The 26,592-nt window shown below is 42.7% G+C and overlaps 1 protein-coding gene across 1 annotated transcript in view; it reads right to left on the bottom strand.

The window, feature by feature from the left end:
• RYBP (RING1 and YY1 binding protein) overlaps positions 1-26,548 on the bottom strand; it is a gene marked incomplete at its 5' end in the record, with an annotated part of 42,349 nt that extends 15,801 nt beyond the window's left edge. Inside the window, one exon of the mRNA XM_008925676.3 lies at positions 26,358-26,548. Coding sequence (XP_008923924.3) covers positions 26,358-26,548 — 191 coding nt within the window. The remainder of the gene's footprint in view (positions 1-26,357) is intronic.
• Positions 26,549-26,592: the final 44 nt, after the last annotated feature.

The raw sequence follows: 26,592 nt of genomic DNA, 5'->3' as shown, positions 1-26,592 counted from the left end.
GAGAATGACCATAAACCCGGGTCTGTTACGCCAAGTATTATGGGTTCTGCTCACCTCACTGCCCTGCTCCTTGTCTATCACACAATACAGCAAAAATCATCACAAAGAGATATATCGCACAAGAGATATCTATGGTGCATGTGTTTTGGACCACAGGTTTATTCTGCTGTGCCTCTGTAGAGGGTTCACAATACCAAATAGTGTAAGACAGAGGCTCCTTTTCACTCTGGAGAACCTGCAAAACATCAGGAGAAGGAACAGTTGTTCCTTCAATAACAACAAGCTTCTCCTTTTGCAGCTATTTAATTTGAAATCACAAAACTGCAAAAGGAAGAGTTAAACAGAAGTTGTTCTTCAGGCTTCTTTGATACAAGAGCAAGGATGGAAAATAGCAGTGATGGTGAATACCAACGCTGAGTATCAGTTATTGGAACAGAGCCTGGGGTTTACTTAAGTGCTAATTCCATGAAATTTAGCTTACTATGTCTGCAGGAGGCAAAACAAAAATCATGCTGAAGTTTTGGAAGAAGTGCTGCTGTTTCTCCTCTTAGAGGAAAAGCCTGCCTGGAAGCACAGGGAGGGCTGGCACTCTCACCTCTCTTCTCACCTGTAGCACCCATCTAAGCTGCAACAGCAGATCACATCTCCCATCCCTGGGAGTGTCCAAGGCCAGGCTGGATGAAGCCTTGAGCAACCTGGTCTAGTGGAAGGTGTCCCTGCTCATGGCAGAGGCTTGGAATGAGATGAGCTTTAAGGTCCCTTCCAACCCAAACCATTCCATGATTCTATGACTCTGTAAGACAAAACTACATAGCCTGAATTACAGTTTTTCAGATGGTTTCTTGCTCCACTATTTTACATAAAAAATAAATTTTCTATTAAGCTTTTTTTTAATGGTCCATTTAAAAAAAATAACTATAAATTAAGAAAAAAGAGGACAATACATGTCTTCTGCTTAAAACAAAACTTGCAATATGCAATAGAATAAAATGGCATCAATTCCCAATTGCAACATCACCCTAAATTCCAGCTCAACAAAAACAACTACAACTCCCCTTCTTGCCCTCTCCCCAAGTCTACTACCAGCAGTAGTTAGGTCCATGGCTAGGCATTCCAGAAAGAGCACTGCTTCCAATTAATTTACTGCATTTGTAGTCTAGAAGTTCTACAGCAGCAGAAAAACTGTGTGAATATACACAAAATCCACAACCCAAATGAGATGCAACTGTAAATGTAAAAGATCACCCCAAGCCCAAATTTGAAAAAATGGCCTTGAGATCACAAAATCATTCCACTTAGGTATGTGAAATTTCCTGGGCCATCAATAACTTTAGTTACATATTGCAAGTGCTGCACAAGCTTCATTTCTAGAAACTTACTGCAACTGCCCTTCTCATGCTACTGACCCATCACAGATCCACTCAGAGCTTCAGTTTCACTGAAAACTCAAATTGATACTTCAGCAGGTACATTGAAAGGGTAAAATTTAGCATGCAGTTGCTTCTGGTGTTTTCATCATCTACAGCCATACCTTACTGCAAAACACCAAGTGTTCCATGATTTACAAGGGCTTACAAAGTTGTTATGGAAAATCCCTGATCTCAGCACAGAATTTACTTGCCTACAAGCACCAGACTGATGATAAAACTAAGGCCATTTTACTTGCTTGACAAAAATAAGCTGCTCTCACCAGAAAAAATTTGAAAACAGTTCATAAAGCTGGCAGCAACCAAGATGTGTATAATAAAATACACGGATTTACAACAAAAACAATTACTGAAAATACTTCTTCCTATTTGACTGTTTATTAAGCTATGTGTAATCCTGAGAAAAGTGAACAGGCTCAAAACTTCCTGTTGAGTAACGAAGTGCAGTTGGCAGCACCAGGGTATAAACGAGTCTGATAAAGATTTAACATGTAGATTCTCCAAAGAAACTGCTCATGGTTATTGTATTATAAATTAAAATAACAAAAAACTGAGGAAAAGAATAGTTTAGCAACTCTAGCTAGAGCTAAAGACTAGGAACACCAGACTTGGTGTTATAAAAGTGCCTTACCACTGCTGCCAATATATATATTTCTGTATCAGACACTGAAATCTTGAGTAATAACAGAAATTGTCATGTATAGAACATCCTTTAATCCAGCTTGACATGCCCCATCTGTGAGCATCTGCCTCCAGGTTTTGGGATAGTCAAGTCTCACACTTCAAAATCACAGCAGGAGAGAGACCAAACTTGGAAAACAAGCAACAAAAAAAGGAGAAATGCTGAGAAAATGAGCTCCCTACCAAAAAAAGATGTCATTTAAATTCTAAAGCTGATCCTCTCCCTAAAAGCTTGTATGAAAACTAAAATGTAAACTACACTTCCAAAAGCCTCCTTCTTAGAAGCGTGCTATTGGGTAAGCACAAAGTAAAACCTGTACTTTTCTCTCTCATGGGAAGATTTCTACTGAGCAACTCTCTTGCAAAGTCCCCTTAAAACATGTGGGCTGGTTTATCCGAGCAAAATTCCACTGTGCTTGTATGACACTGGAACACCGTACCTTTAGAAAAGAAGACTTCTCTATCATTTCCCAACCAGGATAAGTCCAGATAGAAGCAAAATGAGAAATTCCCATTTCTACAGTGGATGCTGAATAGACTCAATAGGCCCTAAATCTCTAGGGATGCAATATTAAAAAAAAAAAAAAAAAAAGCCAATTGAGTGAGGCAGTAATTTTAATTCAGCTCCATCAGACACTGCAGGCTTTACCTAAATGAGAGAACCTGAGCTTTTCCAGCAAGCCAAACCTCCTTGTTATTAAAAGAACATCAATGATATGATTTCCTTTCATATGAAAGCGACATTTCAAGAGCCCTTGAACAACCAGGAATGCAGCTTTACTGCAAAGCCCCAGCCTGCAGGAGCTGTGCAATTTGAGAGGGACATCAGGGATGCTCCAGTGTGGGGCGGATGCAGCAGCAGAGGGAGTTACTGGTTCCAGTAAGTGGTACCCCACCTACTCCTTCACACCTCTGTCCCAGCACAATCTGCAGTGAAAAGGTCACTGCCAAGGGTTTAGTGGAAAACCTCCTGTTCAATAAACCAGCTTGTTTTTCTAAACCCGCCAAGCAACAAAAGCCGCTCTGGAGGACAACGAGGCAGCAGACATGCGTTTTCAAAAGGCCACCATGTGCTCAGAGGAGCTCTTTTTCCCCATTGTGTTCTCTGAACACAATGTGATAACTGAACACAGATGTACAAGTGACATTTCGGGGTGTCCGGCTCCATCCAGGCGGCACAACACGCGGCGATCCTGCACACACACGCTGCTTCCCGGGAAAGCCGGAGGGGAAGTCAGCCTGCCGTCGAGAGCTGCTGTTCAAGCACCGTGGGAACAGCACAGCCCGAGAGCACAGAAACTTTTGCTTTCAGAATTATTACTCCTGGGCGTGAGGAACTGACCCAGATGGTTTCAAAATTTGCCAGGAAACAATATTACAATAACTCAGTTCAAAAGCTTGTCCTCCCACTAACTAGGAAGCCTTAGAAGAAACCTACTTAGTAAACCGTTGGTTTCCACTTGGAGTACCAGTGTGAGTTATTTATGGGTGCCTATCATGATGTAGGATAGGGTAACTCGATTACCTTTGTAAATAAAATTAGCAGAGACCACTCTCCTACACAACAAAAAGCCAGAAATAATTAATTACAACAACAGAAACATTTCCGAGTTCTCCACAAGCCAACTTCTGATCTGCAGATAACAATGATAACTACTTGTCCAGACAAAACTATCATTTTTCAAGAAAGTTCTCAGATAAGGTACTCTTAAATCTAAAATACTGATTTTATTGTCCTACCACTATTTTCACCCTGACTATTGTTTCGCAGCTTTGCATATGCTCACATGGCTTGTGTTTATTTGTGCACACAAACACACGCAACCGAACTCCTGAATTACCATCAGTCTGGTACGAGCCCCAGGAAGGGAAAGGCAAGCAAATTCAGTTAAGAGTTCTTTTTCCCCCCCCTCAGTTCTTCAAAGCAATTCTGGTGTTCCATCCTAAAGAAGTGGTTAGTCTCACTGAAAACTACCAGTTACACTGTGAACCTGTGCCAGCGGCAAATCACTCCAACTGCCCTGGCACCATCATTTAAAGTCATTTTCCATTTAAAGAGTCTCACATCAGCGCCAGCACAGCCTTTCATTACCCATCCCACTTAATACCCACAATCTCTCCACAGCTCACTCGCTCGGTCTCCACTGACCAAGCAGCACACAGAGACTGATGTGCGGATTATTGGGATTCCTAATGCTTTCCTCCCCGCTGGCTGAGTGCTGAGCTCTTGGCAGCCTGCCTGACCCGCAACACGTGTGGGTTTGTCAGCCTAATGCACTGTGTCATCTGCACAGTCTCGGGACGGAGCGGACCCAACGGAGCGCGCACGGCAACGGCCGGCAGCTCCCAAAACTTCCAGCTGCTGCACTTCCCAGCACTGGTGGGAACGCAGGTACAGAAGTGAGTGTCTGGGTGTTTGCCACTGCTTGATTTCCGAGAGGCAAATACGTGGGGTGAGAACAACAGCACCCAGCACGATCCTTTAATCGAAGGATGGGGAGTCATCACAGGGCTTTCCCGTACAAAACATCCGTCCTCGCTTGATTGCTGTTTTGCAATGACTCAAAATCCGCACATCAAGGTTCTGGATCTGAGTGTTTTCTTTTTATATAACCCACCTTCTCTTAAACTAAATAATGACAGTGAAAATTCAGAGATACAGGCTCAAAAATGAGTTGTGACCAAGTCAGTTGTCACTCACTGGTTTAAGGGGTTGCTATTAAACTGTTCCTATGCCCAGCAATTAGTCAGGGCAGAGAGAAATGAGGCTTGGGCATTTTTCTATATAAAAGATACACTGAGGTATTTTCAGGTGTGAGACAGTGCATCACACCTGTAAATCCCACTGTAAATTCTCACAGGATCAATATACAACAGAAATACCACACAACGTGCAAATAGCAAATAAATGCAAATTTACCATCATGTGTAACTAAGAGGTGTCATGAAAGTGAAACAGGTTTGCAGATGAATGAAATACAGAAGTCAGTGGAGATCATACTTGGAAATGGAAGAAGAGAATACGTAGAATACAGCTGAAGTTTCACTTCCTCTGTACAACAAAAGAGAATCAAAAGCTCAAGCACAGCACATGGCATACCCTTTACAACCTCCTCAGACAACACACACTGCCCAGACACGCTAAGACTTTCTACTTTATATCTGATGTCAGATTAGAGATATTGTAAATTATCTAAGCAGAGGAAGATAAAATTATCAACCACATAACTAAGTATGGGGATTTTTAAATGACATATTACAAACCTATTTTTGTGCTAATAAATGCATACTAATTATTTTAGAATAGCAAACACAGTAACAGAACAAATGAGGGAAAGTCCTGAAAAGCACTATTGAGACGACCAGCTGCATTGGGTTTGGTTCTGGTTTCAGTGTATCATCAGCATCACAATATCCAGACACCTCAGTCTCAGGTGTATCTATTAAGACGCTTCTTGGTCAGGTTTATTTCCAGTTAAGCACAGGGGAAGTTTTTTTGAGCTCTAGGACTTCAACCCACTGGCGATACACATCTACCAGATGAGAGAAATTACTTGCTTCTGGAGATTTACAAAAATGACTCAGTGGGATTCTACGATGTTATGTTACTTCCTCCTCTAATTTCTTCCTGGATTGTGCAGCTAAAAATGCTTATCACCAGAATTTCCAAGTTAAAGCAAGCCAAAAACAGAACCCTGTTTTTACTCGAACGCATTGCGGAAAACCGAGTTGAGCAACCACTTCCTAAGGAGCTCGTACCCACACTCTGCACCAAAACAGCACAAGGTTTCGGGGTTAGCACAACTTTGTGAGCAATTACACATGCACCAACCATCTAGAGAAAACACATGAAAATACTTTCTCATCACTATCTCTTTTGATCATCTGTGGGGTCACTGAGAGCAGCAGCAAGTGCCAGGATTCAAACCAACACAAAACCTCCTCGTCTGTCTGCACTGCCACATGAGACAGCCTTGCCTGCTCCTGCCATTAGCTTTCCAAGCCCACCTATTATTCCCTCTTGATGCACCCACAAAGCCAGAGGAGTTGACACCAGTGCAGCAGCAGCTCTGACACTCACAACAGTGAGGAAAGTCATGAGTACTGAAGCCACTCCATGAGTATTTGCAGCCTGACCTGGAACTCCAAAAGTCTATTTAGCTTTAAAAGCTGACTGGAAACTTAGAAAAACACTTAAAAGTTCACTACCTGAAACTGGTCACTTCTAAAAACACAGGGGTACACAAGGCAGGAAAAGTTGAAGCAACCACCTTCATGCTGCAATAACACAACTGCTCACTTTTCCACTAAGTTTCCTCAGAAGAAGTTGAAAGCAATCAAATACCACAGAAAAACACATGGAAATTATCATTATGGCACAAAAACAAAAGCAGAAAAGCTTTTATGTGCCTTTTAACAAAAGAAAGCCTAGTTTTGAAACAGCTGCTTTACTGACTGGAGCCCACGCCCCGAGGCAGGGGCTAGGTTTGGTTTTGTTGCTGTTTATTTCACAGTTTCCCTGTTTATTCAGCTTCTTTCCTCTCCCGGTGGCAGCCAGGGCAGTGTGGGGCAGGCAGCTTCATCCAAAACCAACAAGCAGCCCTGGATCCCGACAGCCGCTCCACGCTGCTCTCTGAAATGCAGGTACCTGTGTCCTTCTGAACTTGGAAGAAGCTTCAAGTCTTTTCTAAAGGAAAAGGCAGCAAATCACCTCAGAGCTTCCTTGAAAAGAATTCCTATTTTTTCCCCCTGAAGTGGCATATTAAGCTCAAAGAAGCTAGTAGAGGTGAAGTGGGAAAAGCCAATGAGTTACACAGTCAAAGCTCAATGTAGCTTAAATGCTACTTACACAACTGTTAAAAAACTACCAGCGTGAGTTGGAAGAGAATTCTCTGCTCCTTCCCTGGAGGCTGCAGACATTTCCTGGACATGCTGGTACAGTCACCAAAAGTTTGGGAAGCATCTGACTTCTCTGCTTACAGACAAATGCACTTCGGTGGCGTTTCAGACAATACATCCTACACTGAAGTTTAACCTCAGTGACACCAATTCCATCAACTTCAAGTGAACCTCCTTTACCTTACACAGGCAATGGACTGACTTACTGAGGATCAGGGCTGAAGAAAGAGTAACATGAGCCTTTTAAATACATCTGTAGCAGGAAACCTGGACACTGAACATCCTTTGCTCATTTTGTCATCAACAGTAGTGCTCTTCTACAGGGATTTCCCTGGAAAGGCAGTGTTTTAACAGAGCACAAGTCTTGCTCTACCTCCTTTGGGAATGGTGTGCTTGCATTAAGGTGTAAATCCAGGTTTATCATTCCTCTAATCTCATGTACACCTAGACAGCTTTTCCATCACTGTACTGCACCAACAATCTGACTCCCTTTCTTTACAGCAGCAGCTAAACCAAGAGTTTCACCAAAGCAGACAGACTCCCATTAAAGTACTTGATAAGTCTCCAGAAGAAGGTGTTTCTGAGGAAAGTGGATTTTCAGTTTAAACAGGTGCTGTCTCAAAGGTTACCATTTCAATGACTGACATGTAGTGACATAAAATACCTGATAAGCTTATAAAATAACTTTGAATGGTAAAGTCTAAAGAAGCTGACCTGTTAATGAGCAGCAGACAAAGCATGTCCACACATAGTGCCCACTGTAACGCCAAGGCCCAGGCCTTTCACAAGTTATTTCTCCATTGCTCTAAAACCAAACAAAACCACCACAGCAGCTTCACAGGCACACTCATCTGTTGTTTTTATAAAACAGGTTCCAGCAACAAAATCCACTTCTGTAGTTCTTTTTTCTTACCAGCAAGAACTTCAGGTCATTTATTTCCCTTTGGTCTATACACAGGAGAAAATAATTCTCATAAAACAGTCCTAAGTTTTAGTCAGACTTATACAGACCATAAAGTTCTCCATGCAGTTAAACTATGTTAATCCTGTATGCACACACCCTCCACACTGTACACAGATGCACAAACAACCTGCCTGGGTAACAAGTGTTCAGTGATGAGTAAACATTTTGGATGCTGCAATACCTATAATAAGCATTTCACAGAAAGCAGCAATAGTACTGAGGTCGTGACGATCTGCTGTTTTAAGTTCAATGATTTCTACAGGAAGATATAAGCTTAGTCTAAATCAGCCCCATGAAGTCAAATAATAGGCCCTCAGCCTTGCAAGCCTGCTTTCAGGGAAACCACACAGAACTGGACAAGTTATTCTGAATACTTCATTCATTACTGCAATCACAGCATGTCTCAAATTCTTTCAACCTGAGTAAGATACTCCTCTATCAGTTGGACTAATTTTTGTACTTATCTAAGCTTCCCCCTTTTCACAACTGTTAGGAGCAGCCCACCCACTACACAGGTCTTGCCAGGTAGGGATCATCCTGATGCCTGAGGACAGAAAACTGGTAGGCACACACTCTTGGAAAAGCAAGAGACAGTGAAAGAGACTGAATAACTAACACCTGCCTACCCACTGAAGCACACTAATTACAGACAATAATTGAACAACTGCTTTCCTTACTCAGGGAGGTGCAGATAAGAGGTATGGGCCTTCTCATACCTCGTATGGGAGTTTAAAGTGCTCTCAGTTGGCAGCAATGCATAGAAAAAGTAACCGGCTGTGACAATGAACAGCTTCATTTTAAGTCTCTTTTGTTCAACTGAGTAACTCTTCCACTCAGACACTACATGAAACAACTTTCTCAAATAAACAGATTTATTCAAGGCACACAGCTAAAACCTAAATGTAAAACCTGTAAGGCTCCTGATGTTGGGAAGCAGCCCCACTGTATTTTAATGCCGTGGAGTTAAAGGTGCAAAGAGGATGAGGGCTCCAGTGTCCTCCTACAACCCCAGTAATACTCTACTGTATCAACTCATGCTTTTTTAAAACCAGATTTTCAGGGAAACTCAAAAACAAGGCTATGAACCATCCTGCAGAGGAAAAGGAGAGATGTCTACAAAAATGAGTTACTTCAGGACACACACAGACATGTGAAAAATGACCTAGAACTTGGGGTAAGCAGCAAATCCTCAAATGAGGTGCTGTAAAGTAAGGTATGGATAGATTTCACTTAAGAACTTGTTTACTAGCAACATTCCATGAAAAATGTATTTCAATTAACGGACCTATGTTGATTTTATCCACAGTCTGTCCACTCAATCATCATTTCTCAGAATTGGATGCATGGTGGAAATTGAATCTCTTTGTGGGAACAGGTGTGAACATTTGCTATGTGCAGCGCTGCCTTACGTCTGCTGCAAACACAACACAACCTTCATCAAAACCCCTCCTCATTAAAACATCTCAGCTGTGAGATTTTTGTGCCATTTGCTACCTGAATTTGAAAAAAAATAACACTCTTTTCTATAGCACACTTTACACAGTGGCTGAAAAGAGACTGCTTGCATAACAAGTATTATGCAATTTCCCAAATAAATAATACCTTTGGCGAGGGGGGGAAAGATTACAACGTCTTGAAGATTTTCAAGCCTGCAAATTTTGGCTTCAAAACCAGAGTCCACAAGCCATTCAAAATCTTCCTGATAAGCATTGCCATCCCATCAGTACCCAAATATCTCACCAGGAACAATGATCCAACGTGTATTAACAAAGGACAATCTCGCAGATACACAATTTACCACCAGAGTACATTCTCCAAAGAAGGTAAAGAGGCTGCCACCAGCTAAAGAAAAACAAAACCAAAAAAATCACCAAAGTGCAACTTTATTAACCATCTTCAGCCTGGAGTACTTTGCCAGAGTAAATATAGTAGCAAAGTATCTCACGTGGAAAAGAAAAAAGCTCACTAAACCACTGTGCAACTGTGTGATCATCATGAAGATGTTTACAGTGTGAGGGCTGTTTGTTTTTTAAACAAGCCCGCAGTTTAAGTCACAAACATCTCCTGGAGAGCAAACAGAGAAGTAAAAAATGAAGCCCAAGAGGCAGCACAGAGAAAAATAAAAGAGCGAGGGACTTGTCCAACAGCCAAATTTTGACAAATAATTTCACTGCCCTGAAAAAAATTTTGCTTCTCCTGAATTTTTTTCTTGTTTTTGTGATTTGGCCTTTTCTCTCCACTGGTATTTCAGCCTCCAGTGCACAGGGCTGGCAACCCTGGTGTGTGACATCCAACCGTGTCAGCAACCCTGCTGTGCAACAGGAACATCCACCTGCACCAATCCCTGCTCCAGCCACTGCAGCAGCCAGGAATCTCAAACCTCCACCCAGAGCACAACCACAGCCTTGTATCTGCACTGGGAATAGGCTGAAAGCAACAAAGTGACTCTGAGAGCAAAAGAAGCCTTAAATTAACTGGCATTGAAAACTGAAGAGGTCCACTGCAAGCTTCAGATCTTGGAGGCCCAGAGAGATTTTCACCAACTTCAGGTGGATATCAGGGAACAGAAAAGAGGGACATTGAGCCTTGCAAAGCCAGCATCCATCCCACCAGAAACTACTGACATTAGATTACACTTTCACAATGGGGCTAATCAGCCTCGTTCCAAACAGGAGCTGCATTTATCTCCTCAGAACAGCAGAGTTTTTTCTTAATTATCCAAGGTCAGTGGCAGTGAATATTGAACAAACTGACTCAGAGAAGCAAAATAGATACAAAACTGGAGGGCAGGCAGCCTTACATTTGCTTAGCAGTAGTATCACATTTTATAACAAATTTTTAGACGTGAGAATTACTTTCTAATTAATCACCAATCGATGTTTGATAAGGTACCTTTTTAGAAACAGAAATATTATTCTATACCAGCAAAATTCTCACTTTTTCATAGAATCATATAGGTTGAAAAAGACCTTTAAAATCTTAGTCTAAGCATTAACCCAGCACAGCCAGGCCCACCACCAAACCATCTCCCTAAACACCACATCTACACATCAACTAAGAGAAAAAAAATATTTGTAAATGTTGGACTGTAAAGGTTTAAGACAATTAAAGCATTCAGTGAGCTAAAGGAATAAAATTACATTCACTTTTTTATCAAACTCACCCAGAATTAGAGCAACACCTCAGAATTCTCATTACCATCTCTGTGTACTTAAAATATTTAGAGACGCTAATATTAAAAACTTGAAAGCATTACACCTCCAGCTCCATACCTATAAGACAGGAGGTCTGAGGTGCATAGACTCATCTGATGCCTTGCTAAAATACACAGCTTTTCCTGACACGTTTGAGCCTGTCACAAAACAAGCTACTCTGCAAGCCTCAAATAGCCATTTCAGCTCCCCTAAAAACACAAGTGGTTAAAGACTGACAGTTTTACTAGGACTGTATAACAGAAATGTGTTGCATAATTGCCCTGAAATTTCTATTCAAAAACCCAACAACAAAAATGTGTATTACTCTCAGGAGCTGAAGAGTTATTTCATGTGGCATCCATAATTACACAGCAGTTAAAGACTTCTGCAAACACAGAAGCAAAGAATAGTTCCAACAAGCCTAAGGTGAGGAGGGATCTTGGTCTGATCAGATCCTGATGAGAAGGACAGAGAAAAAGAAGGGAAGGGGAAAGGTGCAGAAAGGTGATCCCATACATCTCATGATGGAACCAACACATCAGCAACAAACCTGCCCTGACCATAAGGGTGGTGGGACGAGAAGCATCACCCTTGAAACGTGTAGTGGTCCTCAGGCAGTGCAGGGATTCACGGGGCTGTATTTCTTTCCAAGTTACATTCTGGCTCCCTAAGCTTGTTGGGTACATTATATAACTATTAATTACACCGCTGTTCGGCGTCCTTTTAACTGCAATGATTCAAACTGCTTCCAGGAGCTCACTAATCCAAAGTACAATCCTCTTGACAGCAACTGACAGATTCAGAGTATTCAGTTCTAGCTGAAAGGAAGAAAAATCAACTCCCTCATCTGCCTGCTGAAAAAAGAGCCAACATTCCTGCTGACCAGACCCAGAGCTCCCTCGGGAGCTGGGACACGCTGCCCACGGGACTCCAGTCCTTGGGTTAATGCACAAAGGCCACCTCAAAATTCTAAGAAATGCAGCAAATTGGGTCTGGTTTGCATTTTATCTCAGGCACTGAAAGGTTTCATCCATCAGCTCCCGGACCCAGCAGACACCCTCCTTGGACACGTGCTCTGCCTCTGCCCTTCCCAGCCACTCTGGCAGCAGGAATCTTCCTTGCAAGCTCCAACACAATTCTACATGCATTATTTATCCCTCTTGCTAAGTCATGCAGTGGGGTAATTACTTAACTATTGTAATGATATTTTGCAATGGCTGTACTCTATTATTCTAATTGATTTTCATGAGCTTGCTTTTGCTGCGTGTTTTGAGCAAAGAGCGTATTTTCCTGGAGTATAAAAAAGCCTAAGTTTGACATTAATTTTAAGCCTAAGAGCTGGATGTCAAAAATGAAATTTTAAAATTATCAACGTATTCTTAATTAAAAAAATGTTGGTATGTTACTCAGATTTTTGCCATCTCTGCTAAAAAACACTGAAGACATGTTTTTTCATTAATCTAATGAAATATAAAAAGTTATTAACTATTTGTGTTAATTACAAAGTTTTTTTCCTTCCAATAGAATGTTGTTTTCCTTGTAAAACTCTTCAAGACCTCAGTTAGTATAATTACCAAATGTTTGAAAGCTGAGAGATTGGCAACATTTTTATTAACAAACTTAAACTCAAGTCAAAACACATTTGCATGTCTTGCTTAACAATACATTAAATTTTACTGGGATGAATGCTCATCTTAGGGCTCAGAGAATTGTTACAGTAAAACAGTGCTTTCCCTACACTCAATATGATACAAGCTACACAAAAGAGCAGCCCAATTAAACAATTATTTATGTCTCCCTACCCCCAGGATATTCTTCAGGCTATGCATGATTCAAGATGTACTTGTAGCAGTTTTGTGAAGTGATGAGCAGCATTTCAAAAAACAATAGTCCCAGTAGTTCAAAACTGGTAAGAAAACTTTTTCTGCCTCGAGCCAGCAATTCTTTCAGGAGAAACTTTACTTTAAAAGCTGCTAAGGATATTACTCTGAACAGGCACAGGGAGGAAAAGCAGTGAGGCACGATAATCAACCTCTCTTACCTACCAATAATCTGCTGGCTACACATGCAAAGACATTGCCTCTCCAGGGAGAAGGAATACCATATTTTTGATCCAAGTGAGCACATGGATGGGACTCATTGAGAACTACAGCCCTGCAAAATTTGGTCAATCTGTTGGGTCTTTCTGTGTATTTCATTTCATTCTGCTTAAAAACAAGAAAATGTTTGGTCACCATCTGTGATGCTTTCTTAAAAAAAAAAACCAAAAGCAAACCAAACAAAAAAACCCCCAGATCCAGAGTTGTATCAGTCTCAGCCACTGTTCAAACTTTAGAGCCTCCAGGACGACTGAGAGCAATGAGATCTGAGGACTCCTCTCCTCACATGGACACAGACCAACCTATTCCCCTGAGTCTCATTTAAGGCCTTTATATAATACAAATCATTTCTCAATTCTTTTTTATCTATTAAAAACATCTACCTGAAAAACAACAGTCTTGGAACAAAGCAAGATCACAAAAGACAACCGTGTTAAGTTTCATGTCAACTTATTCCCTTTCTTCTCAATGCATTGGTCCCAGAGGCCTGATCCAACCCTTGCAGCTGACAGCAAAGTGCTGCATTCACTTCTGCAGCCTCTGGACATGACTCGAAAAAATCAATGCAAAGAGCAAAAGGTCACATTCTCCCCAGGCATCAACTACCTGCTGAATCAAGACACGTTTTCAAGTGCCAACACACTTGGAAATACAGTGACCAACTGTTATTAAACTAATTTCTTAGCACAGGGTCCATATTCTGACACACTTCACACCTGTGACTAAGTAAAGCTGCTCCTTACACTTATATGCCCTCATAGAAAAAAGAATAATAAACTACTCATGCTTGTGGCAGTGTAGTACACAGTTCTACAACTTCAGAGTTTTGAATTCAGAGTCCCAGTGGGAAAGTCAGGCTGGCTTTACACATAAAAAAATAAGTAAAGAGGAGAAAAAACAAAGAGATAAACTACTGCTAGATAGTATCCTTCACTCTCCTCCCTGCACTTTAGGGAAAACCCTGAGAACTGGCACAGAACAGTAACAGATACATCATTACAGGTCTTTTTTTGCATTATTTGCTGGACATGCTGGCTGCTGGCAGAAGGAATGCTTCTTCCAGGCACAAGCAGTGAGACTGTCCTCATATTTTACATCTCTGTAACTGCACAGGCTGAACATAGGTGATCTCCCATGCATTCACAGAGTAGGTCTGTGACACAAGGACATAATGTTCAACCTCCCTGTTTGTCAACGATTTTTCTATCAATTTACTAATTTGTAATTGGAAAAAAATGTCATCCTCTTCATAGAGATAGGACAGCTTTTCTTTACCATAAAGTTTCACTATCACTTCTCTGAATGCTGATTCAGTCACAGTGACTCTCAGCACAGCACTGTAAATTCCCAGCGTGTACTTGTACCTTCCCAGCTGATGCAACCCAGGAGCTTTAACAAACCCTTCAAAGGCCTAAAATTCTGAATGCAAATGTGTGGTCCCAGCTTGCAGAGGTGCTGCCAAACTGACACTGTCAATAAGTCATTTAATGAAGCTCAAAATTCCACAGTTTGAGCTCTGCTATTCCAGCCTGTCCCTGTGGACAGCCTGGCAGTCCCATGGACACCAACAAAGCATGTCTCAGGATGCATTAGATCTTCTTGACCTCAGAAGTTAAGCAACTCACAACTAACTTGACTCACATCCGGCAATAAGTACTTCTAATTAATGGCTTTTAATTGCTGCCAGAGCATTGCATTCCCACACCCATGATGAAGCATGTTCCTTGCTCTGCTAACCCGCATGTAAAGTGGCACAGCTCTGACAACCCCATGCCTTTAGTATGCAAACACCACGGAGCTCAGCCATTCCTCCCAAGCTTCAGGAGCAAAGGCATCACTGTACATGAGAGAAAAATGTGTACAAAAACTACCCACCACACCATTCCAGGAGTTGCAACATCACTTGCTTTCTTGCTGCCCCTGCTTTTAAATGATTATCTACGAAGTTCAGAGAAAGGAAGATAAGCACTGTTTGTTAAGTCTGACTTCATGTGCAGTTTCTGAGAAGACATTTCAGAACCTAATGTGCTTCCCAAAAATGAACTTTGCCTCCTATAAGCTACATGTGGACTTCATACTGCATTTACTTTACAGCCAGGTAAACCTGTGCAGGTGAGCTACTACCGAGTTGTCCAGAGTCACAGTGAGTTAAAAGAGGGGAAAAGAAAGTCTCCACAACAAGCAGTGCCCCACTCCCTGTACTAGAGTGTACACAGAAACACCCACTGGCCACCCAGAACACTTTCCTCCCAGCACTCAGGGTTTCCATATGTGCCACTGACCATCTTTGGACACTGAGATAGTGCTTACATAAGGTTTGCAACCCTGTATCCTGAAACAGTAGTGCTCCTGCCCACTCCAAGGAAAGCCCACACTTGCTCCTGATGGGATCACTGCTACACCACCTCCACAGAAGGAAAGAGCCCGGAAAGGAGCAAAGTAGCCATTGAGGAACAGCTGTTGCAGGTTAACTCATCCTCCCTGGGCAAAGCTGGATGATGCCCAGCACACCAACCTTAGTCCTGCTGCCACAGACCAGCACAGCACCAAGCTGTGCCTTGGCCAAGCCACCCACCACCCTCACTGCCACGTGCTTTGCCTTTTGCTCTGACAAACCAGCGCTGTCAGACACTATTACAGTAACTTCTGCAACCCACAGGCTTCACTTTCAACACTTCTCCTCCAAATAAGACCCACAGCCCTTCAAATCCCACACTGGTATCGGGCAGCTGCCAGTCTTTCCTACACAAGTCAAGCTACTTGTGTGTAAAACCAGTGAGACACACACAATTCCCCGGAAATACTTCCCCATTTTTACGGATTGCTAATGCTATGCTAAATCAGAAACATTTCCTAGAGCTCATTAAACATTTTTGTTAAATTGATCCACACCCATGGACAACAAATGAAAACGGTTTTATTTCTCTGTAAGGCATCTGTGATAACTGAGCAATGGCAGCAAACAGGCACCAACCAGCTTCCTCACCCTATTAGCATTACAGAGGAAAGCCTCCCCTTCTGCTGCTAATGATGTGCTCTACCCTGTATCCCCAGGAGACAAATGACTGCACTGGCTGATTGACTCCATCACAGGGCCATCATCCATCAATGTATTGCCTCTCTTATTGAAATCTCATCTCAGGAAGAGAAAGTGCTCAGTGCCACTTCCGAAAAAAACAGTGAAAGCACTTTCAGAATAAGAGCTCCAAGATATATAATGAGAGCCAAATGTCTCAGCAGAAACACACATTTCCAACAACCTGAGCAGATCAGCATGCTTTGTCCAACCAGGGCAGGGAAAATTTATACCCTTCTGCTAAACTAGATTTTGGTTTTTTTATTAAACAAAGGAATGAAACATGTACCATAGACATAAATTTCTTGATCAAATTAAAACACAGGCAGTGAATACAATCATATAGATTAAAAAATGGCAACCTGAGGATATTTAGCAAACTGATTTTCTAAAGCATGAATTCCAGCATCTCTTACACAGGCTGAAATCACATTAACATCACGCAAGCCCCGCTGACATCTGCAGAAGTGGGAAGAAAATACAAATCCTTCCCCATGTGTTTATTTAGTACATAGATAACAAAAAAAAGAAAAAAAGGGAGCAATCCTATTCCATTAAGAAATACCCCTATAATATAAAAAAGGCTGCACATTTGGGACCAGGGTGCAGGGGGTAACCTGTGCTCAAGACTCATGGGGCAGTGTTCTGATCAACTTTAGATCACTGAAACCACCAAATTCCAGTAGTTCTGCATCCTCTGTCCACCTCCCCGATTCCACCATGTAAAGTTGCTCATGAATTACCCAGACACAGTTCCACATGCACAAAAATAATTTAGTTCAGGTAAAAATACTTTAGATTATGATCAGTCTGACGTCTGTCTACTCAAAAATATAAATCTGAAGAGGACAGTTTTATCTCAAGCAAGATATTTTGTCTCACTTAGCACCTCTGCATGTTACAAACAATTCATAACTCTTGAAATCCCTATCAACAATCTGCTTGAGAAAACATGTCTAAACATTTACTCCTTGTTTAGCCCTAAACAAAATCCAAAATTGACTTGTTTTGCTTCCATTTTATTTAAAGACAACCAATCTGGTAAAGTCCTCAAACTAAAGTTTCTGGAACTCCTGAACAGAGACTCACAGAATGGTTTGGGTTGGAAGGGATCCTAAAGACTAATTTGTTCAACCCTCTGCCATGGGCAGGGACACCTTCCACTAGATCACGTTGGTCCAACCCGGCCTTGGACACTTCCAGGGATGGGGCAGCCACAGCTTCTCTGGGCAACCTGTGCCAGGACCTCACCACCAGCACAGGGAAGAATTTCTTCCTAATATCCAATCTAACCCTGCCCTCTGTTCAGCTTGAAGCCATTCCCCCTTTCCAGGCCCTTGTCCCAAGTTCCTCTCCACCTCTCCTGGAGCCCCTTTAGGCACTGGAAGGGGCTCTAAGGTCTCCCTGGAACCTTCTCTTCTCCAGGCTAAACAATCCCAACTCTCTCAGCCTGTCTCTATAGGATAGGGGCTCCATCTCTCTGATCATCTCTGGGGCCTCCTCTGGGCTCACTCCAGCAGCATTACATCCTTCCTCTCTTGAGGTTCCCAGAGCTGGAGGCAGCACTGGAGGTGGGGTCTCACCAGAGCACAGCAGAGGGGCACAATCCCCTCCCTCTCCCTGTTGCCCACGCTCTGGGGAAGGAGCACAGGACATGTTTTACTTTCTGGGCTGTCAGTGTACATTCCTGGGTCACGCTGAGCTTTTCCTCAACCAACACCCCCAAGTTCTTCTGCCCAGGGCTGCTCCCAGTCCATTCTCCATCCAGCCATGATAGTTGCATGGTCCCCCCTCTCTAGGCTGCCCAGGTCCCTCTGGATGACATTCCTTCCCTTCAGCATGTGACCACAGCACAGCTTCCTGTCATCAGCAAACTTGCTGAGGGTGCACTTGATCCCACTGTCCACACCAACATGTCCATATTCCCATATAAGCTGTAAACACTGTTTCTGGAAGTTTGCACCTCCATACAGCAACTGACAAGAAGCACACACCATGAATATTAAATATGGAACATTTCAGCTCCCAACAAATTGCCATAAAACAGATGCTTCAAAATGTTTATCAGTCAGAAGGTCAACATCTATTTTACAATTACAAGACTTTTGCTTCTGCAGCAAAGAACATAATTACAAATTTTTAGTACTTTGATCTCTGTAGCATAGGAATGTAGTCCACAATCCCAGGCCAGTGACTCGAATAAGACCACATACAGTTCAAAATCAGGTCTCCCAGCTTCACAATCCATGCTTTAGAACCCTAAAAACCCATTTTTCTCATGCATTTCCAGTATTACTTAACAAAAGATTGGCTGTGGCTGTACTCTGAACTTTCAGAAAGACAGTACTTCAATAATAAAATATTATCAAAACAACAGCCAGTTTTAGCCAGTTCATTTTGGTTTTTGCTAGGCAGGACTTGAGATTCACATAACTCAGAAGACACTGAGCTACTGAACAATCAAACTAATCCCACCACACCAGCAAGGAGAAGTGATGCTTTTCCTCTCTCATTTATATTTGAGCCATTCAGAATTACAATCTTTCCCATGTTTAACAGGCAGTGAATTTGTTGATGTACCAATTAGCACTCTGCTACAAAGAACATGCTCCTAATTAATAGCTGGTTTATGGGAAGAGCGATGTTAAGGATCTGGTCGTATCTCCAGATGTACCAAAAAAGTGTAAAAGGAGCTCTGGTTGATGTAAAGGAAATCTGTCTGCACAAAGAGACAATCAATGTATTTAGCATATGTCAGCTGTAAAAGGAACTTACATAAACGTAATGGAGGCATTTCCACATTATTTCTGTTGTATCCTGTACTCCTGGACATCTGCTTAGGGTAGCCTGGATGGGTTACTCAGTACTCACAACCTGCTCTTTTTGCCACGTCTTTTATAAACATGAAATGGCAAAAAGGAAAATTTTCCCTTACCTCTCTGAAACCTGCAGGCCTTAAGTAAATAAATACTCATAAACCCTCCTGTAAGACCCCTTCCCACTGGAAGTGCCCCAATTTCTCGTTTTACCTTGTGAAGGAGGAGCCCAGTGCAAAGAGATGTAAAGTACAGCTGCAAGACACAGCCACAGAGAGAGACTTTGCATGAATCTTATTTCAGGGTAGAGCTACATGTTATGAAACTCCAGCTCACCTTGCGAGTGACCTACATTGTGGGACTGGAACCCACTAACCTACAGAACCACTCAAAATCCCACTAAATAGGTCAGTGGGTTTCCTCATAAGAAGAATTCCCCAGACAAGGATAGATGCACATCAAATAAAGGACAAGCAGAGCACATGCATCCCCTAACGCAGGAGTGCTCCCCGAGCCGTATGTCCCACCCTGCTGCTATATCCCTGCATGCCAGCAGGGCTCCCCAGAACTGCCCTCAACTTCTGTGTTTCTCACCAAGGGACCCTGGAAGGGCCTGTCTGTTTGTTCAAGCCCAATGGAGCAGTAAGAAAAGGAGCGGCACCACAGCAGGGAACAGAAAGCCTACCAATAATGCACAGCAAGTCTTGCAGCTGCTGGAGCACAAGTGACACCTGATTCATGATCAGCAGTGAACTAGCCTGGAGTTATGGCAGGGGTGTCCAAGCTACAGCACAAAAGCCAGATGTAGCCAGCCAAAACAATCCATCTAGCCCATAGCAGATTTCCTGACACCTTTCATCCCTCATTTGTCTTGGGTCTCATGTGCTTTTTTTTAAGGGCCCAACAGTTCAGCTAAAACAGAGCCCCAGAGCACTGCACACTGCTGGGGAACACCAACACAGCACAGGACAGCCAGTCAGGATCCCACAGGAGCCAAGGGTGGCCACAGAGAACCACGCCTGCATCCACCACTTCCCTCCTCTCAACTATTACTCCAGGCAACACTGTACACTTTCTTATTTCTAGTTCATCCAATTCCACTGACCAGAGGAACCCACGTCCGGGTGCAAATACACCCACCAGTCCTGCAAAGGCAGCAGCCCCTCCACACCCAGTTGATGGGAACATGAAACAATCAGGGCAATTAAGAAAGGCATGGAGAGAAAGTTGCTCTTGCATTCCTCTGCCTACCAGTTCCCCACAAGGACCTGTCAGGAGCAAGGGGTCAGTATCCCAGTGGACAGGACGCCTGTTGGCAGCAGTAAAAGACTTGCATGCCCTCTCCTCCTACATGCACATATATACTTTGATTTAGATTCCTGTCTCCCAAGAAAGCAGTTGATGGAAGAAGGGAAAAATGAATAATATCTACACTGCATATTATCAGTGATACATTAACATGCTCAGTGTTGCAGTTTATCCACTAGATCTTTTGAGAGTCTCCAAGAGAAATCAGAGACTGACATTAAATCCTACCACCCACAATTATTTAACCCAAACGGGTAGTCCACATAAATATTATAAGCACCCCTTATCCACGCTGAAGATTTTACTACTTATTTTAGCAAAAAGATCTTTTTATCCTAATAAAACCAGGAGAACAACAGGTACAGCAATTACTCCTTAATAGGACAGTTGGGGAAAACAAGTGGTAGAAGCAAAGCGATCACAGGAACCACCACACTCCTACTGCACCAACAGCATCTCAGGTACCCAAATCTGACAACCGTAGCAAAGGGGTATTGCCTTGGTGCTGCACGTCAATACTGAAGATCTTCCCTGCTGAGAATGATTTCCCAGAGGTGCTGAGATCTAAGAGAAATCCTGGGGTGATGGTAATGAGATCATTAATGCCAGAGCCAAACACTGCAAAGAGCAAATCAGGACACGACTCTCACTTCTTTCAAACAGCTGAAGTACAAGACACAGATCTTACACCAGGGTTATGCTTGCACCAGGTAATAGCTCATCTGAAGCTGAACAGCTTCATCTGCTCAGATGAAGCCTCACAGACTAACTCCCTGCCAGTTTAAAAAATAAGTGTAGCATGAATCTGTACCAGTAGTCATTTCATAATGGATCAATACTCCAAGGCACATGGCTGAGACAGCTGGGGTCCTGCAATACAAGTCACAAACTTAGTGTGTGGTCAAACCACAGCCCCAGAACTGAGGGTTTGCTGCGAACCATCAGCATTCTCTTGTCAAACGCTGTTTGCTCCTGTCCTTGGCTCCTCTGCCCTGGTGGCTTTGCCAGACTTAGCAAAAGTACTCCAAAGTAACAGCCACTTGTAGGCAGTGTGGGTAAACAAGGTATGAGACAACAGAGACCTCAAGAACTCCTGGCATGTGGGCAAACATTTTGCTAATAGGTATTGTGCATTCCAGCACTCAGAACTACCTAGGCAGAGTTACACTGCACTCTCCATCACCAGTACAGCAGTCCCTGAGGGGACACATCCTCAGGATGTGGATGGCCTGGTGGAACACTGGCAGAGCTCCAGGATGGTACTGACCATGCTTCCCTCCACCTGATCCAACAGCCATTTAACTGCAGCGATCGATGGGAAAATCAGGGATGATTTAACCAGAGATCTAAACAGCCAAATAGTAAAACAAGTATTCCAGAATAAAGGCACCAACATCCCTTCCACAACAGCTTTTTCCAGATGAGTTACATACTGCATTTTTATAGAAATTAAGCCACTTAAAGCCCAGTTCTAATGTTAAAGAAAACCAACCTAATGCAGGTGAAAGTTGTCTAACTTGAAAGAATCTAAGTAAACCACTTTGCTTCCAGCCTACAGCACAGCCCCGCACCAAAGTAAGAGCTTTCAGAAGAACATTTCTGCAAACACATGGCAAATAAGCAGGGCACGTATTAGTTGTAGGAAGGTCAGGATCATAAGCCTGATTCCTCATTCCAGGAATAGCAGGACTATCTGGTGCCTATTCTGGTCAGCCCAGCTTGGATGCAGAACAAGAGAATACTTTTCCACGGTGACATGGACAGTAGTTTGCATCCCTCAAGGCATTAGCTTAGATCCTGCAAACGTGCAAAGGAATTTTCTGGAGAACTGAAGGGGAACAAAGGCCAGTATCTGTGACACCTGTTCCACACAAGAGAATATTCATTTTAGAATTATGATTAACAGTTTCAGCTTGGTCTCCCCTCAGAAATAAGGATGGCAAAAGGGTGAAGCAGTACTGACATTACTCCTTCAGCACTCCACAATGAAGTGTATATCCACATCACTTGGTGCAAACTCCAAACCAGGCACTTCAGGCATACAGGCATTAGCAACAAATAAAACAGAAATGCTTATTAAGTGTACACCTTGCAAAGGACACACACATCTACAACTTATTAATTTTGTACTTTAAACTCCCATTGTTTTATTAATTTGCATGTCAGACATCCAGTTGTTGCTTTCACATGTTCCACCGACTTTAAGTGTATTTCTCTGTACTCAAGGCACATTCATGATAAAAGGATGTGGAGTTCAGACAAGGAAAGCACTTATCCTAAAGTTAGAGCAAAATTAACATCAGAGAAGCTCCACCACATCGCAGGGCTTGCCTATTTATCCAACAGGAAAGTTTCAGAAAACAGTATCTCTGAAATCAGGAGGGAGCAAATATTCTTCTTCACAATGATGCCTGAAAACAATCCCATGGAGAAACACTTCACAGCCATGTCTGGGAGGAGAGAGCAAGTTACAAGAGGTGTACAGGAACATAACATATATAAACCATCAAAGAACCAAAGGAGAAGAGGAGCAAGAATACCGTTAGGAAAACCAAACAAAAACAGGGACCCATCACCTGCCCTCAAATAGGAATTCACAGCTCCCCATAATGGGAAATACGAGGCCAAATCCTGCCCTCACAGTCTCAAGAAATCCAAAGTAAACTTTCCTTCCGTGTTAGAAGTAGGAATGGATATTGGAAAGGAACATGTGGAGCAAACTTCCCAGTACAAGTTTTAACTCAAGCCTTCTCCTGTGTGCAGGAGCTGGTGTTGCTACACCAAAGCAAACCACCAGAAGAACCGCAGGACACAAGGGGTGACCAGCACCAGTTCCCTGTGCTGTAACACCACTCCAAAAATCTCCTGGAAAGGAAAAAAGCATTGTACACCCCAGCAAACACCTTCCCACCACTCACTCCCAAGCCAGCCGCTTAAATCATGGGCTCATCCAGCTGAGTGTTGGGTTCAGCTGAGTTGAACACAGCCTGTATCTTTGGCATGATCCTCACAAAAGGAAAACAGTAGAAAAACTCAACATACTTGCTTAAATAGAAAGTAATAAAAGTTTAACCATAAAATAGCAAGAATCAGGTTGAGGAAAGGGAGTCAGTGACATACTGTAACAAATCCAGCATTCAAGTAAGTGCCACAGGTTTAATGTAATCTGTGCATGACAACTCCCAATTCTTCAGAGATGGATTTGACCTAATTTTTATTTAAAAGTGCACCTGAAATATTTATAAACAGCTCCCTGAAAAAATACTCAGGCGCAATTTAACTGTTTAGCCTCTACAATGATTTTGACTTGGCAGGTCAACTCTGAAACTGTGTTTGAAGCTCTTTTTACGAGATCCTAGGGAAAGGGGATAGTTGGATCTGAGAAAATAAAACTTCTAACTGCTGCCAGCCACCCCTCCCACACGCCAACAGATCATATCAAGTCTGAAAAAAAATACACACGGTGAGAATTAGCTAAGGGCCTCACTAGTTCTTAAATCAGAGAAAATTTATCAGCCAAAGTAAATTCCACAACAAATAACTGGCTTCAGAGTGGAGGGAGGGGGGAAGTAGGTCATACCAGATCTTAAAAAAACCCTGGGCATACTGTAATTGCACACAATAATTTGATGAAAACCAGTTGCCTCACCATGCCTTTCACTACTTGGTTGAGGTTTTTCTTTAAAGTGAGTTTGATAAATTTCCGTAAGTGTTACTGAAGTAAGTCACAATGAAGCAAGGCAGTTTTAACTGTGGAAGTGTCATCAACTTGTCAAATTGCAACTTAAAAGTCAAGCTCATCAGACACCTTATACTTCAAGTAATAGATTATCAATCATAACTCGTTAAGTATCTTTACATCAGTCATTTATTTAAAAAATTCTGAAGAATTTCCCCAGCAGTGACTTGCACGTCACATACTATAACATTCAAAGTAACACCACAAATAGCTCTGACCTCCCAGGATTTCCCAACACACAATGCTCCCTCACAACACTTAATCACTTCTGCTTTCTGTTGTATTTATTCATAAATTATACAAATATGCAAGAAGACATGATGGGCCATTGAATATTTTAAATACTTTCTCAAATTCTACAAACAAAAGCAATTTTAAAAGCAGCAAAAAATGAATAGAAAGCTGATGAATTAAATGAATTAAAATTAGAAGCCATTCATAAGGGTCCATTAAAAGCTAAACAGAATTACAATGTTCTAGACCCGAGGATCACATCTGCAAGTAAGGCTACAGCTCTTAACCTGAAATCATCGACTGCTATCCCTCTTAATAGCTCTTTAAAAGACAAAACATCCTACTACCTCAACAAACAGTTTGAAAATTATCATTTAAAAAAAAAAAAAAAAAAGAACAAAAGTAAGGGCACGTGAGAGCAAGCTGCTGCTCTCCAAATGAACAGCAGCATGGTGGCCAATGAAAATAATAGTGTCTGATACGAGATCCATCCCATATGGGCTCCTACATCTCATTAAGGCTCTCCTCCCACCAGCACCCAGGCACATGCTTGACGTGAGGCCGCGGGAGCTGCTCCGCTACGCTCTGTAGTAGCACAGCTACAGACCAGGCGACTGCAGGATCAACACGTTTTACCTGAGCCAAGACCCACAGGAATCAAGCGTGCCGGAAGGTTTAGTTGGCACCCAAAGGGAGGCTGGACGAGTCAAGAAGCAGCACAGAACACAGAACACTACTGTCCCAGAAGCTCGACCTTATTCATGCTCCAACTATGCTACTCACAACTGGTTTAAGTTCAACACCTCTGTACAATTTGTAAAAAGTACAGAGATACTTGTAGCCTGTCGTGCACCATAAAACACACCGTGAAGCACTACAGCACTCTGTTACTGTAACTCAGAGTTTCAATAGCCCGAAAACACGCTGCCCATTAAAAATGTAGGCACTTCACTTTGTCTAAAGAACAGTGCGAACAATAACAACCCAACAAGCTTTCACCTCCTCTGTCAATCAAGCCAAGACAGCCAAGTCATGCAAACAGCCTGCTGATGAGAGCACCTCAATACACAGCTGCACTCAAAGAACACCACGCCTTTCACAATGGAAATCTTACGGACTATTTCCTTGGCAGAGCACAGCAATGGGAACTCAAATTTGGAAGGTACAATATGAACAAAATCAGGAATCAACATGGTTAGAAACAAACCACAAAAAGACAGAAAAATCAGAGCACCGCACGCCTGTTTTAGCGCCACCTGATACCTCCAGGACAAACTTTCTGAACCTCTTAACTGGGAGAGAGCAAGTTTTGGGGCTTTTTTTTTGAGATTAAATTAAGCACAGTACGTTAGTTTCACCATCTCACAGACCTCCACAGTTACTCAGCGCAAGGCAATCACAGAGACCTGACAGCTAAAGCTTTCAGAAATCCGCACCATTCCCACACTGAGCACAAAGCCGATTCCTTTCTGATGACAACAGTCACGGAGAGATCAACATCTCAGGGAGGGAGTTGTTGTTCTCATGGCATCTTTAGTTTCAGTCGTTTCCTTTCTCTCTCCCTAATCCTCAATCATTTCTACTCCTGTAAAAAACACGGGTAAACCCGCACCCAAACCACAGAAAACCATCTGCCTCAAACCACAGAGTGGCTGGCTGTGGATCTCCGGGAACAAAAAAGCACAGAACAACAAAAAGATTCCAGGTTGCTGCCACATCAACGAAACATGTCTTCCAGCTCCAATTAAACGCTTGAAAGAGAATTTTTAAAATCCACAAGCTCGTGAACAGGGACAGAAGGGGCTGCACCGAGAGGAAGGAGGGGTGCAACCGGCCGATGTGCAGGCAACAGCGAAAAAAATCAACAAGTCGGCGCAGCCCAGCGCGGAGCAAAAGCCGCGTCGGAAGGTGCGGACGTACCTTGTGGAGGTGCCTTTCCTGACATCGCAGATGCTGCATTTGAAGGCTTCGGCGCTGTTCCTGAAGGTGCACACGCTACAATCCCAAAAGCCTTCATCGGCTGCAGGTTTGGCTTGCCTTTTCGGCCTTGAGGAGGGGGAGGGAGAGGGGAAGCGTGTGTGTGTACGTGTGTGTTTGGGGAGGAGGAGAAAGGCGGCGGGAGGAGGAGGGAGAGGAGGAGGAGGAGGAGGAGAAA

The sequence above is a fragment of the Manacus vitellinus genome, unplaced genomic scaffold (genome assembly GCF_001715985.3).
Source record: "Manacus vitellinus isolate BGI_N305 unplaced genomic scaffold, ASM171598v3 scaffold_14_pilon, whole genome shotgun sequence".
NCBI lineage: Eukaryota > Metazoa > Chordata > Aves > Passeriformes > Pipridae > Manacus > Manacus vitellinus.
This window is presented reverse-complemented; position numbering and strand designations above follow the sequence as displayed.